The following is a 20,535-nucleotide window of genomic DNA, read 5'->3' on the forward strand; positions in this document are numbered from 1 at the left end:
AGCTTGTGGGTTGCAAAACGACTTGAACTCGCGCCTGTGACGTGTGGTCTTGCGTCATCCAGTAAGCTGCCGCTCTGTACGAGCGCTCAGACCCGCGCATCTCGCCATCAGAGCTGGATCGTCTGCGCCTTCAATATTGTTTTTACATACTTAAAGCTCATCTCAAATTTTGTTTTGCAATATTAATTTGGTATAACGTCGCTGAAAGCGGTTCAGTCCTCCACTGCAGCAGTCTTCATGATGTCATCGTATTATCATACGGGGAAAGAGGTGGACATGGCGGCGATGACAGAACCGCTGTGCTTGGAAAGAGGTAATTTACTCCGTTCTCATTGTTGTGTGCAAGCCACGGAGAGTGGCGTTGTGCAAATATTAAAGCTGATAGCTTTGCTAACGCACTCGCTGGTTCTTGTGTCTGTTAAACAAGCAGCAGCAGTGACCACTGAGAGGCGCACAGTCTCCATAATCTGAATGAATGGATGTTTGCCCCCCTCACCCCACAGTAGGGTGTGCTAGTGTTTGTGTAAGGCTTTGAATTCGTTGAATAATAATAAAAAGACAAACAAAACAAGGTTATGTGGGTGTTTAAGACAGAAGGCTATTTTTATACACACGGGCTTATTTTGTATCACTGATGGATGATATGGACTGAAAGCTTAATAGATACAGCAGATTATTGGGTGTTTCTGATTTTTTAAGGCACTTGTAAAACACTGATAGTTGGCTTTGCATTCCTGATAAACTTAAAATAGTTGACAGTATTGGACAGAAAATTTGTTCTATCAAAATATTTTAACTGTCGAGATTGTGTTATAAATATTTTGCTTAAATATAAAGAAATCCAAATGTTTTTTTTTTTCTTCGGGAAACCGTTTGTATTTTGTACAATGATGTACAGAAAATGCACACTGAACTGTACAATAATTTGAAAAAATCTTTTACTCCATAACCCTCAAGTGGTTAAACTTTTATGAGTTTCTTTGATTTTTGTTGAACCCAAAGGTAGTATTTTAAAGAATGTTGTAAACGCATAACATTTGACTTTGGGTGAACTATCCCTATAAGACTGGTATTAATCAGGAGTCGCCACATTAGTATAAACTGCCAACTTATACAGCATATGTTCTACGCAGCAGATGCCCTTTCAGCTGCAACCCATCACTGCGAAACACCCATACACTCATTCACACACATAGACTAGTCAAGTCAGCTTACCCAATTCACCTATAGCGCATGTCTTTGGACTGTCTGGGAAGCCACAGCACCCGGAGAACACCCACGCCATCACAGGGAAAACATGCAAACTCCACAGAGAAAAGCCAACTGACCAAGCATAGGCTTGAACCAGCGACCTTCTTGCTGTGAGGTGACAGAGCTACCCACTGTGTCACCCTGAACTTTATAATAATTAAAAAAAAATCTAGAATAATATCTTCCTTTCTGTTTGTGCAAAAATAATGGTTTAATTTACAGTTATTTATTTTATTGGGAATTAAAGTAACCATTTATTTTTTTCACATTATTTGGAAAATTAAAATTGGATAAGCTTTCTATGTGTATAATATACTTTTATTTGTTTCTTTTGCTGCAGAAACAAACATGTCTATGATTTATATATTTCTATAATGTTGACTTCTCCTGCAGATGTCTGCAGAGTGATTGAATTGTTGGACAGACTGCAAAGAAGCGGTCAGCTTCCTCCTCCCAAACTCCAGGCTCTCCAGAGAGTCCTTCAGAGCAAATTCTGTGCTGCCATCAGAGAGGTAAAATCTTTCTTCTGTCCTTCAAACGTAAGGATGCTTGACTCTAGTAATAACTCATCCTTGTGCTTCTAATTAGAGCGTCGCTCAATTGTGAAAAATGTAATAATTCCTTCCTTTTTCTTGTATTGATTTCACAGAACACTAATGGGATATATGTAACTAGGTATACAGTTGAGGTTTGAAATGCGTGTCATCACATAAGACTGCACTGTCCTTTTCCTCCTCCACATGAGTCTGTTTTTCTTCTCTCAGGCAGAACTGCATTCCACTGTTCCTCCTCCTGAATGACTCACTTTCCTGCCTCTTTGAGATGGCATCTCACTTCAGCTTTATTGTCTCACTCCTTGACTTGTGATAATGGGTTCCAGTAGCAGGAGCCCAGTCTGTTCACTTCTCATTCACAAGAGTCAAACACATTCTTTTACAATTACGTAGTCTTGTCACACTAAATCAGTTTTCACATATCCATCAGGTGTCCTTCTCTCCACGTGGCTGACATTATTGGCGTGTTGGCGTCTGCATGGGAAAAATAATGATAACATTTTAAAACATGACCAATATTATCTGTTTTAATCACAGAAGTTAAATGAACTGAGATCCTTGTGGAGAGTATATTGAAATTGATATCAGATCAGCTAAAAAGAAATTGTCAGTGAAATATTTACAATCCTCTTGAGTCTATATTGAATGATCAGTTTTTGTTGAACTTTAGTAATTGATTTTGTTATTTTCCATATTGCAAAATTAAGCACATCTCAGTCTCTGTCAATCAGAACTGATATCTATTTAACTGTGCATCTAGAAAGTATTCACAGCGCTTCACTTTTCCCACATTTTTTATGTTATAGCCTTATTCCAAAATGGATTAAATTTCTTTTTTCCTCAACATTCTACAAACAATACCCTTTAATGGCAATGCAAAAAAAAGCTTCTTTTTTTTTTAATTGTTGAAAATGTGAAAAAAAAAAAAAAAAAACTGAAAATCACATGTACATCAGTATTCACAGCCTTTGCTCAATATTTTGTTTATGCACCTTTGGCAGCAATAACAGCTTCAAGTCTTTTTGAATATGATGCCACAAGCTTGGCACACCTGTCTTTGGGAACTTTTACCCATTCCTCTTTGCAGTAACTCTCAAGCTCTATCAGAATTTATGGTAAGCGACGTTGTGCAGCCATTTTCAGATCTCTCTAGAGATGTTCAATAGGATTTAGGTCTGGGCTCTGGCTGGGCCACTCAAGGACATTCACAGAGTTGTTAAGAAGACACTCTATTGATATTTTGGCGTTGTGCTTTGGGTCATTGTCTTGCTGGAAGATGAACTGTCGCCCCAGCCTGAGGTCAAGAGCACTCTGTAGCAGGTTTTCATTCAGGATGTCTCTGTACATTGCTGCATTCATCTTTCCCTCTATCCTGACTAGTCTTCCAGTTCCTCCTGCTGAAAAACATCCCCACAGCATGATGCTGCCACCACCATGCTTCACCGTAGGGATGGTTTTAGCCTGGTGATGAGCAATGCCTGGTTTTCTCCTAACATAACGCCTGGCATTCACTCCAAAGAGTTAAATGTTTGTCTCATCACACCAGAGAATTATGTTTCTTAGAAAATCTGAGAGTCCTTCAGATGCCTTTTGGCAAATTCCAGACGGGATGTGGCTTCAGTGTGGCCACTCTACTATACAGGTCTGATTGGTGGATTGCTGCACAGATGGTTGTCCTTCTGTAAGTTTTACCTCTCTCCACAAAAGAACGCTGGAGCTCAGACAGAGTGACCTTCTGGTTATTGATCACCTCCCTATGGCCCTTCTCCTCCGATAACTCAGCTTAGATGGCCAGCCAGCTCTAGGAAGAATCCTGGTGGTTTTAAACCTCTTCCGCTAACAGATGATGGAGGCCCCTGTGCACATTGGAATTTTCAGAGCACCAGAAATTTTTCTATAACTTTCCCCAGCCTTGCGCCTCGAGACAATCCTGTCTCGGAGGTCTACAGACAATTCCTTTGTCTTCATGCTTGGTTTGTGCTTTGACATGCACTGTCAACCTTGGGACCTTATGTAGACTTATATGTGTATGCCTTTTCAAATCATGTCCAATCAACTGAATATACCACAGGTGAACTCCGATAAAACTGTTAAAACATCTCAAGAATGATCAGTGGAAACAGAATGTACCTGAGCTCAATTTAGAGGTTCACTGCAAAGGTTGTATATACTAATGTACATGTGATTTTTCAAGTTAAAATTTTTAATAAATTTGCAACAACTTCAAAATGTTTTTTCACATCATAATTTTGGGGTATTTGGTGTAGAATTTTGAGGAAATAAATTGCTTTAATCTATTTTGGAATGAGGCTGTAACATGACAAGCTAAAGCGCTATGAATACTTTTCGGATGCACTGCATGTTCACTTGTTTATGGTGATAAAAGCCACTGATCACATTGTCAAATTCACTAAATAAACCATCAGATAGTGATCAAGATCCCACTGTGTAGCATGAAGGTCTTGTGTTATGTCAAGGTATTATTTTGCAATATTTGCTGATTTGTAAATTATTCCATCAAATAAAGTCAATAGCAAATGTCATAGCTGACAGTTCACCCCTAAATGAAAATTCTGTCATCCATTAACTAATCCTCTGCTTGTTTCAAATCTGAGTTTCTCACTTCTCAACACAAAAGAAGAAATTAAAAACTGTTTATTGTAGGCATTTCATAGTTGGGAAAACTATACTATAGAAGTCTACTACTATAGAAGTATTATAAGTCAGTGTTTCTCATCCACGTTCAATTCAATTCAGCTTTATTTGTATAGCGCTTTTACAATGTAGATTGTGTCAAAGCAGCTTCACATAAATGGTCATAGTAACTAGAACAGTGTGGTTCAGGTTTTGGTGTTTAAGTTCAGTTCAGTTCAGTTTAGCTCAGTTCAGTGTGATTTAATCATTACTGAGAGTTCAAACACTGAAGAGCCAATTCATCGATGCGTAGCTCTACCAATCCTGAACCATGCGAGGCAGTGGCGACAGCGGAGAGGGAAAAAAAGAGGACCACCAGTTCTGCACATTTCCATGTCTTCTCAACCAGACACACCTAATTCAGATCATCAGCTCACTAGTAGAGACTGAAAAACCTGTAATGGGTGTGGCAGACAAAGGAGACATCCAAAACATGTAGTGTTGGTGGTGCTCCAGGAATGTGGTTGAGAAATAGGTAACTTTAAATGTTTGGATCAAGCACAGGATGAGTAAATGAAAGAATTTAAATTTGAGTGAATTATCCCTTTAAATGTGTAAACTATTAAAGGGTTACGTCACCAAAAAATGACAATTTTGTTATTAATTACTCACACTCATGTCATTTCAAACTTTTTAGACCTTTGTTCATCTTCTGCACACAAGTTAGAATGTTTTAGATGAAATCTGAGAGCTCTCTCATCCTCCATAGACTGCAATGTTTCAGAAAAATAACAAAAACTTTCTCAAAACAGACTATTTGCCTTCAGTGGTTCAATCACAATATTATCTGCTATAAATATACTTTTGTGCGCACATAAAATAATAATAACGACTTGATTCAACCGTTTCTTCTCAGTGTCAGTATATTGCGCATTCACAACATGTACCTTTTCACATAAAATATCTTTATTTTTATTGTGAAGATGAATAAAGGCCTCAGGGCTTTGGAATGACATGAGGGTGAGTAATTAATAAGATAATTTTCATTTTTATGTCAACACTTTAATGTGTGCATTATCCATTACGGTTGCACATTTAAATATGAACTGAGCCAGAATTGTAGGATATTTCTTTTATCTGAATAAACATAAATGAATTAACAGTGAGCAAAGACGTATTTAGTGTAAAAATGGTTGTTATATATGTATAGGAAATGCTTCAATCTCACTATAAACTCCATTTATGTTGTTCAATATCCAGGCCCATTCTTTTTTTTTTTTATAGGTCTACGAGCAGCTTTACGATACGTTGGATATTATAGGTGGGCCTGAGGTTCGAGCTCAAGCCACTGCCAAGGTAACTTTTTACTTAAAACACAAACAAACAAAAAAAACTGTTAAACTAGAAAGTTCATAGATGTCATAACTAATTTCTGGTCTCTTCTTTCAGGCAACAGTAGCAGCGTTCGCCGCCAGTGAAGGTCATGCACACCCGAGAGTTGTTGAACTCCCTAAAACAGATGAAGGGCTTGGGTTCAACATCATGGGGGGAAAAGAACAAAACTCTCCCATCTACATCTCTAGGGTCATTCCAGGGGGTGTTGCTGACCGACAGGGTGGCCTGAAGAGAGGAGATCAACTGCTTTCTGTTAATGGAGTGGTATGTTGGCATAGTACCATTTTGAGATGTATAATTTAGCCGTTAGATTTTTGTAAGAGACCATGGCCTTGATTTTTCAACTGTCATGAAGCTCCCTTGTTTTACCTCTGATTTGGAAAAGAGGTTTTCTAACTGTAATCAGGTGGGAGAGAAGTGTTGAAAGAGGAAAAACGATCATCTTGTGCTGCTTTATTTTATTTTATTTTTTTACTTTTTGTTTATTTATATGTTATAATCAGGGAGTCAGTCGGGTCTTAAAAAGGCTACAATTTCAGAAACAAAATTTTAGACCCTAAAAAATCGTAAATTCACTGAAATATTGTGTTGTAGGTCTTAAATAATTTTAAACAAATATTCATTTTCCTATGTCCAAGTAAATAAAGTTTTTTATTGCAAAGAGACACAATTCACAACAGCTGTTAGACATTTTACAGCAAATCCTCCAAATTACATTCCTTAATCAGGGACAGAAAACTAAACAACACATTCCTTTACATCAGTGTTTCTAAACCACGTTCCAGGAGGACCACCAGCTCTGCACATTTTTCATGTCTCCTTAACCAAACATATCTGATTCAGATTATCAGCTCATTATCAGAGACTGAAAGACCTGTAATGGGTTTGACAAAGGAGACATCCAAAATCTGCAGTGTTCATGGTTATTTAGGAACATGGTTGAGAAACATTGCTTTACATGAACTTCCATTGATACAAAAACTATTTACAGTAGTGACCAGATCTTAAAGTCTTAAATTTAAATTGAAGAAACCTGTAGAAACCCTGATAATTTACAAGTTATTGTTTAACAGTAACTGTAATGATATAACTGTTAAAAATATAATCACATAAACACACATACGCACATTGCGTTCAGCCCAGTATAAAACATTGTTTTTTAAAATTCAGTTTGTTCTGTAAATACAGATCAAAAGCTGTTTATGTGTATATATATATATATCTTTAGATTCGGTTTTTAAAAAGTGTAAACAGTGTAAATGCTAAGTGTACTAGGATTTAATGTTGTTTTTAAATTATTGATTGCATTTTATTTTACTTTAGCATGCTGCTAATCTCTAATCTGATTCAATGATTTGTTTGTCGATTGTGTGTAGAGTGTTGAAGGTGAACACCATGAGAAAGCTGTAGAGCTGTTGAAGGCTGCGCAGGGCTCAGTAAAGCTGGTGGTGCGTTACACCCCCAAAGTCCTAGAAGAGATGGAGGCCAGGTTTGAGAAGATGAGAAGTGCCAGAAGACGCCAACAACACACCAGCTACTCGTGAGTGGGACTTTCCCCTGACCCATTTTTCTGATCAGTAGCTGAAGACATTTGACATTTTTTTGTTGAGGCAAAATGTGCATTTTTTTATAGGCCCAATCCCAATTCTACCACTTAGCCCTTCCTCTTATCCCTCCGTTCGCATGAAGAGGTAGGGGTGTCACAGTTCTTTTTAGCGTGAATGTGAAGGGCTAAGTGGAAGAGCTAGACGGTCCTTGAAACTGAGATTTTTTAGGACCACACTCGAAGCCACACTGAGAACCCTAATGTTGTCTTTACTTAAACAATTAAGTAAAGTTGACTAAACATAACTTAAAATTTTGCATTTTGGTGGTATCACTTAAAAATATAAGTTAATTTAACTTATGTACCATAAAAATGCATAAACTTAAGATTTCAAGTGTAGTGAGCTCAAAATCATAATTAATCCTTTCGAGAGAAAAAAATAGGGTGAAACTTCCCGGATGTGATCTTGATGTCGAGGAGCACCGAACTCGCTCTGGAAGTCCCAGAAGTCATTGCGACTGGAGATGGGAAGAGCAGCATTTTATTTAGATTTATTATTAAAGTTCAGAGATATCACTTATTTACCTTAGGGGTTTCCCTAAATGAAACGGTGAAAGTAAACATTAACATGAACATCTTAATAAAGGAATAAACACATTAAGGGTATTTGTTTGCTGAAATTCGTATTAAAATTTGTTTTATTTATATTGTGCAGGGTATATTTATAATGTTTTTATGCAAAGTATATATTTTGAAGAGGGGAAAAACAATAAATCGTTGTATGAGGGCTGTAATGCTTAAATAATTTCCTTTTAAAACGCGTGAAGGTCACGTGACCATCAGGAAGAACGCAGCATTTCATTTCTCAAAGGACGCGTTCTCTGCCCTCGCGGTCTCCTGAGTTCATTCTTCCGAGGACACCTGGCAAGACTGGTCTCCACAAGAATGCAAGTCCGTTCTCTGTGTTCTTGGAATTGAGAAACAGCCTGTTTGTATTGTGAAGTCCTAGTTGGTAAACCTTGCCTTTAAGATCAGCCTAAGGGCTTCCTTATTCAGTTTGCCAAACTTAGCACTAAGTTTGGTGAACTAAACAATTCAAGTATAATCTACTTAAGTACAAAGTTTGGTGAACTGAACAATTTAAGTATAATCTACAAAACCGGCAAGTTAAATAAACTCATACATGCAAGTTTTGGGAGACTCCATTACTCAAATAAATTGAGGCAACGAGTTTACTAAATTAATTTAGCTCAGTCAACTTATTAGAGTTTTCAATGCATGGGGTACGAAAATTTTCCAGAATACACAGGCCACACCAGCAGCATGGCTGTGAATGGAATTTGTTTTGTCATTATTATAAATTTTACAACAAACAAGCACATGTTTTAATACATTAATAATGTTCGTGTTTCACCTCATGTTTAAAAAAATCCTTTTAAATAGTAATAAATCTACTATAATTCCTAATAATCACTCCTGTGTAGTAGTCCCACAACATGCTTTCACATCTGATACTCGATGACACCGCAATACTCTTTCAGAAAAATCTAGTGGCTGGGAATGAGCTTTTTTACAGTGTCTGCTGTAATGTAGTTTTTGTATAGATGAATATGGTCACGGTGTAAATGCACAGTATAGTTACAATCTTATTGCCACATTATATCGTTATGATAACATGATATGCCTTCAGTGATTTCCTGAAGATAAATACCAAAGAATAACACAACTGGAATAACTACAGCAGTCACTATGATCGTCTGATCTCATATGAAGTAAGAGATCATGATGATGTGTGCTGGTGATGTAGTGCTGTCCCAATTCATAGGGATAAAATTTGAAGCTCTTCCCCTTCATACTTTATTTCAAGGGCCAAGGGGTAGAAAAAAAAAACAGAATTGGGATTGGGCCTTTATTAAAGACAAATAGTAGAAGAATAATGATGTTAAAGATTGCTATTTAAAGCAACTTTTTATTTTAATATTTATATTTTCCTGACAAAGCTGATTTTGCAGTATCATTACTTTAGATATCATTGTAATATCTTGATGAGCTCAAGAAACATGTCCAGTGTTTAAAACTGCATTTAGTGTGATTGATACTATTGTAGTTTCTTTTTTTAATTTAAATATTTTTTACTTTTATATTTTATTGGAAAGTTTAATTAGGACATGTCTGACTGTAGTTTTTAGAAAAAGTATTTATAATTCCTATTAGAAAGAGAACTTTTGAAAACTAATTGAAATAAAAAGGTTTTAGTTTATTTTATTTCAGTTAACCCTTTACACTTTTTTTGGCCAAATAAATGATTTTGCTGCTTTTGTTTACATGTTTCTAAGAATATTAAGAGCAAATATAAAATAGGAATGAACAAATTCGTTATAACAAATTTTTTTACTCTCACTTTTGATTTATTATACAAGGTCCTGCATCTTTACTAAATAAGCTTATTTTAGGAAAAACAATTGTACCAACCTCAAACTTATGAGCTTATAAACTTATTTTTGATGAAAATGAAACATTATTTTTCATTTTTGTAATTAAAATAAACTCTGTGCATGCTATTCAGTATAAAAAACTAATTGCCTATTGAAATTAATGAAATCATTGTCTTTTGTAATGAAATGTGGTATAAGCTATTGAAATATGCATGTGTATTGTTTTGATAATTTCCCCACTGTTCTCTTTTCACCCACAGGTCTTTGGAGTCCAGGGGTTAACCAAACCTACCTTCCGACTGGCCTACTGATCCTTTCTCCCATCCTTCCAGCTCCTGTAGGATGTCAGAAACCCAGAGGAGATCAGTGTAGACTACCCTTAGATATTTATATGTTAGTGGAACGATCTCAAAACATGTAGACCTCAAATATACTCTTTTTGTCCCCGGCCATGCGGAGGAAGAGACTGCATAGTGCATATCTGGTCTGTCTTGAGTCTGATTTTTCTGTTGTGTTCTTCTGTGGAACCTCCGACCTTTGATACGCTGGAGAATTGTTTGTGTGTCTTTTAGCACAGAAAAAAGCTTTAAAATTGGCTGGATAGTGCAAATAGCACATAATATGTGTAATTGTAGGACTTTGTGTCTTTACCGTAGGGTTATTGATGATCTGATTGGCATGATGGATCCTACCTGACCATCATTCATTCATTCATTTACTTACAGAGTCTGTGTTTCAGAAAACATACATTAACAATAGTGTTACAGCTATGCATCCCAATTAGAGTATGTGCGTATTCATGCTCTACTACAGGAGTATGCAAGCATTTTAATTGCAAAAGACACTTCCTGAATGAGCCGATCGCTCTGTACTAAGCATGAACAGACTGCTCTGTACTCAGCACGCCATACTCGCGTACGCTCATCATGAAACTTGTGCTGCTATGAGTGGCTTTGCGCTGCCAATCATAGTGCCTATGTTCAATGCTTGAATTTTTAAGTTTATTTCTATGTTTATTCATACATTAAAACTGACAATGTCATTTAATTGTCTGGTGTTAGTGTTTTAAATGTTTACAGTAATAACCAATCACGTACACTGTGAAACAACATAATGAGAGGGACTAATGAAAATATTTAGGATGCTTACTTTGCATTAAATTGCTTGATATTTGTGTTTTTTTCTTGCAAACGAGAATAATAGGAAGTGATCAAGCAAGAAAGGAAGCGAAATGTAGGATAAAAGTTCAAGACTTTGTTTATAAATGTATAAGAACGGTGAATAGATATGTGTTGGTGTTAAATGCTTTTTAATAAAGATGGAAAATATAGTGTTAGTAAAAGCAGTGTTGACAAAAAAGATGAATCCTTGTTTCTTAACTCAGACAACAGAAGCAATCCGAATCAACAAAGGAGCAGTGAGACATGATGTAAATAGCAAAAATATAGGAATCTAAGATGCTAGTGTTAGATAATTGTAAATTAAATTGATTATATTTTATAATTTCTGCATTTTGACATATCAAGATTGTCCACATTCACTCATCAGCAAGTCTTTGCTAATATTCAATTTTACATAAAAGACCATTCCTTTTGTATTAATCTGTGTTAGAATTGGTTTTGTATAAAGGTTTGTGAGAAATTAATTTTCTTGAATATCAAAATTACAAAAAAAATTCTTAAAAGGTCATCATGTTGTTGGACAGATATTTTGTTGTGTGGTGTCAGATTTTGGAAGTATTTTTTTTATTTTAGCTTTAATGATTTAAAGGATTAAATTGAAATGACAAAGTCATTTTAAATGATTTTAAGTGGAAATAAACATTCTATGAGCCTTTCAAGAAGGAAGTCTAGTAACAGAATATACTAATATTTGTACCGTTCATTCATCGCGCGAGAGAACTCGATGCAGATACGTTTCTATAGCAACAGTTACTTGTAAACATTCCTATGGAGGTAGACCGCCGTCAGCGCTTGCAGAGACCGACTGCTATCAGTAATGCGTTAGCGTCACTTGTATAATTTTCGACGGGCAGGAGTTTCTATTTATGTTTGGTTGTTTATTTTAAGTTTACTGAGTACATTAAACTAATGGATAGCAACAAACCAAAGGTTCACACTAGCACCGCCATTGGACACGTGTATTGGCAGCTACCCCCGTTCTCTTTAAAAACTTGCAAGGTAACGTTACGTTAAGAACGCATTAATGTTACATCAAACTAAGTTATGTTTATTTGCTGTAACGTTAGATATATTAATTTCTTCAATTTCCCCTTCAACAAAACATTAGTAACCACAGTTACAATTGTTATTACAGTTTAGCTGTTTGCTGCTTCTGCCAAAATTGAAACTTAATTTAAAAGAACGTGTTTAGGTCACTAATAATGGCTATGTTAACATTTAAAGCAATAATTAAGCCATACTATATTTGCTTTTCTTGTTAATTAGAGTTTAGCTGCACAATGCTACACTAGTGCTTATGAAAGACAAATAATGTTCATAATTTCAGAAACATCACAGGTAAACTAAGTTACTCCACTTTTTACATATCTTTAACATTTATTGTTGTATGGCCTAATCACAGCAAACAGTTTTGTGTTTAATAAACATCTAAAAGACATCATCAGCTTGGCTAAAACCAGGCTAAACCTGTCAGTGAAAATCGAATAGACATTTAAGAATAGACCAATTAGACAGACTTTAGACAGACTTTATATGTGTAGTCATTCTTTTTTTTTTTGTCATTTAGCAGACGCTTTTATCCAAGCGACTTACAAATGAAAGTATTAGTAGTATTAGTATGTTTTTTTTTTTTTTTTTGGGTACAGTTAGTGTGATATTCAGAGAGGCAATTGCAGATAAGGAAGTGAAGTGGAGACTAAATAGTTGAGTTTTTAGTCGTTTCTTGAAAATAGCGAGTGACTGCTGTTTTGATGCAGTTAGGGAGTTCATTCCACCAACTGGGCAGATTGAGCGTGAGCGTTTGCGATTCATTTCTGTTTATTTGATGACTAGTCTAGCTTTGGTCTATTATATTTTCACTGACAGCCCAAATTCAGTCTTGTTTTAGCCGACTATGTTTAGACATCTATTAAACATCTTTTAAAAACTAAAAAATCTTGCTAGGATGGTTCACAACTGAAGAAATAAAACATGCTACTCTTTCAATCATTATCTTGTGACTATCCCAGGATGCTCCTCTTCCTCCAGTCCTCCAGCGTCAGAACAGAGTCCCGGCCTCTGCTCACTTCTCTCTCACCTCGCACACAGAGCATGACAGAAAGCCACTAAATGGACGTCTGTACAATGAAATCCACTCTAAAGCCCCGGCACACTGGACCACACACTTCCTCAATGAACTGGCCCAGACGGTAAGATGTGTGTGTGTGTTTGAAAGATCTGGTGTGTTTGAAAGGATCTGTATGCCATTTTTATCTCCTTTTCTCTACAGCTCCGAGACCGTCCAACAGTGCGAGTGGTCTCAAACCACATCAGTGAAATGCAGGACAGATATAGAGGTCAAACTGCAGCATATGAACCTCAGGCTGAACATTATAGCAAGATGCTGGTGAGAAAAAGATGAAAATTATAGACCTTTCCACACTATGGTTTGGACAAAATTATGTATACACTACCGGTCAAAGGTTTTGGGGTCATTTTTATTTATTTATTTTCATCAAGCTGCCATTTATTAAATAATTGTTAAATATTTATTAAAATGTTAAATAACTGCTTTCTAATTGTATGTAGTTTTAAATGAAATTATTACTCCAGTCATTATTCCTTTTATTACTATTACCATTAATAATAATAATATTAACAACAATAATATTATTAGAGTGATTTCTGAAGGATCATGTGACTCTGAAGACTGGAGTATTGAAGCTGAAAATTTATCATTAAAAACAATGGAATATATGATTAAATTAAAGAATAAACTACTTTTGAACCATTATTGTATAGTGCAATAACATTTCACAATTCTACATCTGTACTGTATTTTTGATTAAATAAATGCTGCCTTGGTGAGCAGGATAAGCTCATTTTAAAGCATTTTTGACTGGTGTATGTGTTTTACACACACACACATAATGCACTATGATTTAAAAAAATGGCTCATATAAATGTCTTATCTGCATTCACTTATTAACCTTCGGCTTTAAACCCTGATTTATCAAGGGTCGCCACAGAGGAATTGACCACCAATTACGTATTTGGCATATGTTTTATACAGTGGATGCCCTTCCAGCCACAACCCAGCACCCATACAATCTATCAGCCACACACACATTCATTCACTACGGCCTGCATTCAATTGGTAATAAACGTGAACACGTAAAGACAAAATAAAATGTTGTTCTTTAAGGGAAAGTTGACATTCTCATATGCACATAGCTAAAAATATTCTAATGGCTGTAAAGTGTAGATGCAAATTAACAAATATACTGGAAGTGACTGACAATGTAAAAAAAAAAAAGAAAAAAAAGAAATGCTGGTGCCAATAACGTTAAGGTAATCTATTTTAATTCTACATTAGAAAGTAAACATATTTGTTCTTTTTATCTTCTTACTTTTCACCTGCATGCATTTTAGGTGTTGAGGACTAGTAGATCTTTGTGAGAAAACTTAATCACATTAAAATCATTGCGCTAATAAGTCTTTTACTCAAGAAATCATTCAGTTTTACCTTGTAATTGCATCTAAATTGTAAGGTACTATTTATAGCCCAGAATATTTCTGTAAGGGTAAACTGCACTATAAGAGGGCTTAAGGAGCCAAGTGCTTCTCTTTTGAGAGTGGTGAATAGAAATGCATATTTAAAATGGTGCGGAGAAGGAAGTTTCAAATATCAATATTAAAACATGATAATTCATGCAAAGTATCTTAAGAGATGACTCGTTTAGCCATGAAGATTCATTCAGCATTGCTCCGCAGACAGCAGTTTTATCTCCACTGGAGCTTTTGGGCTGATGGAATGACTCGCACTTCTCTTGATTTTAATCAGGCATTGTACAGACAGCTGGAAAGAGCTCAGGCGCTGAGACAGGAACCAGTCCAGAGCACAGCCAAGACAGACTTCAAGCACTTTCACAGGTAACTCTCCACCACAAGAGGGCAGTATGTACATGCTGCTGGATGAAAATGGTAATTCCGAGATCTGACGTCAGCACTGGTGTCTTCTCAAAAGTGGTGATGGAAATCATTGAGATCAAAGAGTTTACTGATCTAATTCTATCCAAACATACCAGTGGTAATATAATGTATGAGTAATACGCTTTCTAAATGCCTTCAGAGCAAATCTTCCGTCCCTAGAACATCAGGGGTGATGACTGTGAATCACATTGTGACATTATTGAATCATGTGCAGTTAAAGTTGCAACTTTTGATTGGTAGTCATAGAGCCAACATTGTATAACTAAAACATTGTCTGCATAAAGTCTAGCATGGCTGCGGCATTAGAGTCTTATCAGAATATTCCTCTGGTCATTCACTAGGATGTGTTCATACATTAGTTTGGGACATGCTCTGCATTAGATCTGATTCAAAAATTAATAAGGTGCCTCAAGATTAAAAAGCAAATCTTGTATAAAACTTATAATTAAAATTGATATAAAAGTATATGTTTTTAAATGTATAAAGGAATCAAAATGGCACTATGAGTTCCTCTGTCACACAACAGGGAAAGGCATTTTCTGACAGATGAGTTGAACTATAATGTGCAACATTCCCATAAAAAAGCAAACATGCTTGAGTAATCTGTTCCTTTTAAGGTCGTATCTTGTGACGTCAAGCCTTATTTTTAGTGTGTTTTCATTAATACTTGAGTTGATCAAAACCTCATCTCTCTTTTTGGTCCCACTTTATATTAAGTGGCCTTATTTAATATGTACTTACACCAAGCCTAGCAGTTTGTTACAATGTGTAAATACATGTTTTTACATTGTACTTATGCTTGATTAAATAACTGTATGTAATTACATTTGTTAATAATTTCTGTAACTACATTTGTAATTGTGCTGTTGACCATCCCTTATATCTTAACCCACCCTTAAACCCACAAATACCACCAATCCTGTTCATAACCTGACCTGTATCCCAACTCAAGAGCACCAGAAGTGTTCTGCAATACATTTTCAACACAGTAAGTACATTGTATTTATTTTTTGATGCAAGTACACAGTAGTTAAGGTCACTTAATGTAAAGTGGGACCCTCTTTTTTGGTGCACATCAGGGTTCGATCCAAATTTCATCTTAATAAAATCAAACATGCAGACACATCTTTAGAGGTGTAGTTCACCTTAAAATGAAATCATTTATTCTCCATTTTGTCCGTTCAAACCTCTATGACTTACTTTCTTCTGTGGAATACAGTGATTTGTTTTTGTGTGTATATTTAGTGTTGTTCTAGACCCCATATATTTTATTGTTAAGATTCTAAATGTCTTGTTACACAGGAGAAAGAAAATCATAAAGGTTTGGAACATTTTGGGGTGAGTAAATCATGACAATAGTTTCTAAGTGAATGATTCCTTTAATAATCTTTAGGTTTAGGGTTCATCTGCTGCATTCGACAGTTATTCATGCTGGCCTGCTACAAGCAGATTGAAATGATTTAGTGAAGCATAGCTCATCTCACCTTCTGGCCTGGCCTCCTACAACTTGTCAGACCTTGATTGGTGAGCGCGGCTCAAGGTCACAAATGCGTTTCGGCACTAATTCACACCTCTTCACAGCAAGTTTATGTATGACAGTCTATAACATATGGCAAATTTCCCATGGCATATACTTTTTGAGGCTGGTACATCTGCATTGCTGATTTTATAATTAAGAACTTTAAAAGCACTTCCTGTGTCCTATCTCTTTTATTGAGGGAGCAATGGTATGGCATATGAGATGTTTCCTATGCTATGGAATGAAGAGCTTTAATCTCAGAGGATCTGCAGTCTCCCAAATGTGTTTCTATCGACAAAGTAATATATGAGCTAAGTGAATGGTCAGCATATACCTTAGATAAGCCCGGAAGATAATAGACCTCAAAGCACAAGTACATGCTAGCAAAGTATTAATACTTTTCTGAGAGCCTCATGCCTCCTTCCCCCTCACTTAATCATTTTCTTTTTCTTAGTCATTGATAATCCTGTTTTTCAGATCAGATTTGTCTCCTCATCATGTCCTGGATGCAGCTACTATTAATGGGACCCTTACCAAGAGTGGAGCTCATAGCCGCCTTCCTGCGCACAAAGCTCCATCCACTTTATCTTGTCAACCCCGGCTGCCTCGCCTACCTCTGCCTTTGCCCCACAGGGGTAAAACTAGTCTCTATATGGACAGTTTTGCTGTACCTGTGCCTCCGCCAGCATCTCAAACCCCTATTGTTGCACAAAATGGTGTGAATCTGCAAGATGGTGGCAGAGGTCTGTTACAGGACATTTTAAGTGTTCCTAAAATGTACAGTACTGAGAATCAAACATATGGAAACAATAAGATGACTATGGTATAAGAACATAGACAAATTAGTGTGGGTGCTTTAATTTTCAGTTCTGTTATAATTGATCCAAACTTCAAAAAAATGGTTTCATCAATATTTCCATTCTTTCCTTTTGTCACTCAGAAATAAATGGATAACAAAAGCACGTTTGATGTGATTGGTGGAAACATTATTGATTTATTGATCTGGAACATGTGCCTTTTTCTGGGTATATTTCTCTCTCTGTATATATTCTTTTGCCCTAAAGAGATAGTTTACTCAGCACTTTGTTTCATACTGTTTTTGTCACAGCCTAATTTAACCTTTTAAATTCTGATTAGTATTTGAATAACCAAAATATTCAAATATTAATTAGATAATAACCAAAATAACCAAATATTTTAATTAATATTTGAATAAACATTATTATTATAAAGGTTTGATTTATAAAAAAAAAAAAAATTCTGTGCTCATGTTTTTCTTAACCTGTACTATGTTCTTTCTCCTGTGGAACTTAACAGAAATGGGTTCAGGAAAAAAAAAAGTAAAGAGGGAAGGCCAGGGAGAGCCAGAAATATCGCTGAACAGGCAGTTGGCTGCACACCTAGACAACCCATGAGGATTTCACAGTAGTGCGCACTTAAACACTACACTTCTTGTCCTCACGAATCAAACCTAGAACAAAACAAAGAGGGTGGTAATGAGAAGAGGGAAAAAAATACAGAGTATACAGTATAATATTGCAATTTTGTCTAAATTTTGTCCCACCTAGTATTTTCCACCTACTTGAACTTGCGACATCTCGCTCTCCTCCACCAGCTCAGTCTCTGGGAGGGTGCCAGAGAGGGAGAGAGAGACTCACTTAAGACCATATATGGGTGTAATATCAATAATACTTGTCGGAAAGGTGAAAACAAAGATGTTTTTTTATGCTAATAAGGGTGGATTAATCTATTAGAGCAGTGTTTGTCAACCACGTTCCTGGGCGACCACCAACACTGCATGTTTTAAATGTCTCCTTTGTCAGTCAAACCCATTACAGGTCTTTCAGTCTCTACTGATGATCTGAAGCAGGTGTACTTGGTGAGGGAGACATGGAAATTGTGCAGAGACGTGGTTGAGAAACTGTTTTTAAGACTTAAAAAAAGGATAAAATGTTAAAGGAATGGCCAATAGTCTGGGCTCTATGACCTTTTATTGTCCTCTGGTTATTTGATGGCAGAAATGATTGTTTACAAAAGTCAAGATGAATATTCTAATCTAGGATCAATCTGTAATGCAAGCTAAATTAACATTATTTCCAAATGCTGATGTGTTCCTTCAGAATATTACTTTGTTTTCAGTATTTGCTTGTTTTTTTGCCATGCTAACACTATTTGATTTTTTTGTACGTTGAGTTTAGTTGTGCATAAATACACCTGCCCTGCTTGTCCTAATTGGTATAGTTTTGCTGTTATTCCCCCCTCACAGACAGACATACAGACTGCACTGTCTTGTTTGGATCACCCATAGGAAAGAGGCTATTGTCTGTGTGGAGTGGACGGAGATGATTTACAGATAATTTATGAGCCCTGAAAAAAAAACGCGCGCACACAAACTGACCAAGGTAGACAACACACTCATGTTAACAAGTCTTTAACAATTTTAGTGGAAGTAATCTATATATCTACGCCATTCAGTCCACTTCCTGTATAACGTTAACTATCTAATGTAAGATGCACATGCTGTTGCTGATTAGCTGGCTAATTTGCAAACTAGCAACATAGACGTAAACTTGCTCATTAATGTTCGTCAGTATGGTTTTCTCTTTTTATCGTTTTGCTGTCATTGGTTTAGTAATATTTGTTGTTTTTATCAGGAATTTTATACAAATTAAGAGAATAATAGTGTAAAAACGTGTCCCTGGACGAAATGCTGAAAATAGCGACAGGTTCCTTGGCTTGTATATGGTTAAATGGCACAGGGTGGGGTTTGGGGAGGGGGCACCAGCTGCCACCTTTCCCTTTAAAGAGCTGAAGGGAGGGAACAACACAGAGGGATCCCATGTCACCATTAGATTAGGACTAAATTGTGAGGAAATACAAATTTACAAAACAAAAACATCGACAGAGAAAGAGGTGAGGGGGGAAACGAACCGAAGAAATGAGAGGCAGCTTAAGGAATAACATTTGTAGTCGTGCCCGGCATGCTGCTTGTTCGACATAAATAATTTCAAACCGACCTCTCAGTCTGCAACTAAAGACCTGCTTACGGTCTTTTTAACCCTGGACAACGGGAACAGGTGAAGATACGGAGGAAAGGATGCTAAAACTGAGAAGAAAGGGATAGACTGTTAATGGAGTGACTGCATGAAGATTAAAGAAATAGAGAAAGAGAGAGGTGTTTCCCCGCTGCTCGTTTCGCTTGCTTGGATAATCTGTTTGGATTAGGGAATTTAAAACAATTGCTTGACATGACAGAAATGTATTTTTATTAGGCACATTCAATAGAATAATAGCAATGTAACACTCATGTATATACTGGTAATGATTTATTTAAGGAAAAAGGGATAGCAGAGGTACAATATAGGCTATATTTATATATTTATTACAGACTAGAATTTCATATAACTAAAGATAACACGCACTATAGCACGTTTTGAACCGACAGGTGTTGTAGCAAGACTATTTTACATTATTTATAACTGTAGCCATTTTGAGGAAAACGGAATCATATGTTTAATTATACTGCACAGTCATTCGGACACCACGCCGCGAGGATCCCTCAGCTCAATCAGAAAATAATAAATTCCTCGTAGCGTTTGTGTGCGTTCTTGTGTGTGTGTTCAGCAACACGCACACTGCACGCACGCGAACAGAGCCAGACCCAAAGCGAGTAAGTAGCCTATGTGATGTTGTAGGTGTTTGTGCTGTGTTGTGTCGTGATCTTGTGCACAAGTGACAAAATAGCACTTCTTTAGTTTTTATTTCTGTGTACCCGGTGCACTGATGCAAAGCAGGCCTGACTACCCTCTGTCTCCGCCAGCCAACAAATTCAACAAGTAGTAGCCAGGTCTACTTTGTTTATGCCTCTTAAATTAGTGTGCGAATTACGGAAGGAATTTGATGGGCTCTGTTTTACCGCCTTAATTACCACAATAAAAAGTAATAAATGAAGTATTTCAGTACAAATTAAAATGTGCCAAAAGACGTTCGTGAATAGCTATGTAGCTACCGTCTTATTGATGTTTGTTATCTCGCAGATTATAACTGC

The 20,535-nt window shown here is 36.3% G+C and overlaps 3 protein-coding genes across 42 annotated transcripts in view; all 3 read left to right on the forward strand.

Moving 5' to 3' along the window:
• The first annotated feature begins 81 nt into the window (after positions 1-81).
• Positions 82-10,996, forward strand: lin7b (lin-7 homolog B (C. elegans)). Of its 2 annotated transcripts, none has more exon segments than NM_001020733.3 (6): positions 82-313; positions 1,645-1,763; positions 5,724-5,795; positions 5,889-6,098; positions 7,211-7,374; positions 10,076-10,996. In NM_001020733.3, coding segments are annotated over 6 exon segments (624 nt in total). In that variant the 5' UTR covers positions 82-276; the 3' UTR covers positions 10,098-10,996.
• Positions 10,997-11,728: 732 nt separating this feature from the next.
• Positions 11,729-17,446, forward strand: saxo3 (stabilizer of axonemal microtubules 3). Its single transcript, NM_001130773.2, is given in 5 exon segments — positions 11,729-11,995; positions 13,006-13,185; positions 13,266-13,382; positions 14,820-14,908; positions 16,965-17,446. Coding segments are annotated over 5 exon segments (828 nt in total). The 5' UTR covers positions 11,729-11,905; the 3' UTR covers positions 17,317-17,446.
• The window catches only part of kcnc3a (potassium voltage-gated channel, Shaw-related subfamily, member 3a), a 113,871-nt gene continuing 110,300 nt past the window's right edge, over positions 16,965-20,535 (forward strand). For 20 of the 39 annotated variants that reach the window (XM_087242869.1, XM_087242882.1, XM_087242851.1 and 17 more), the window contains exon 1: positions 19,314-20,157. The gene's annotated coding sequence lies outside the window, so the exon portion shown is untranslated. Of the gene's footprint in view, positions 18,890-19,313; positions 20,158-20,535 lie in introns of those variants that run through there. The other 19 variants (XM_087242879.1, XM_087242885.1, XM_087242863.1 and 16 more) reach the window with 3 other exon arrangements.

This window comes from Danio rerio, chromosome 3 (genome assembly GCF_052040795.2).
Source record: "Danio rerio strain M-AB ecotype USA chromosome 3, GRCz13ab, whole genome shotgun sequence".
NCBI lineage: Eukaryota > Metazoa > Chordata > Actinopteri > Cypriniformes > Danionidae > Danio > Danio rerio.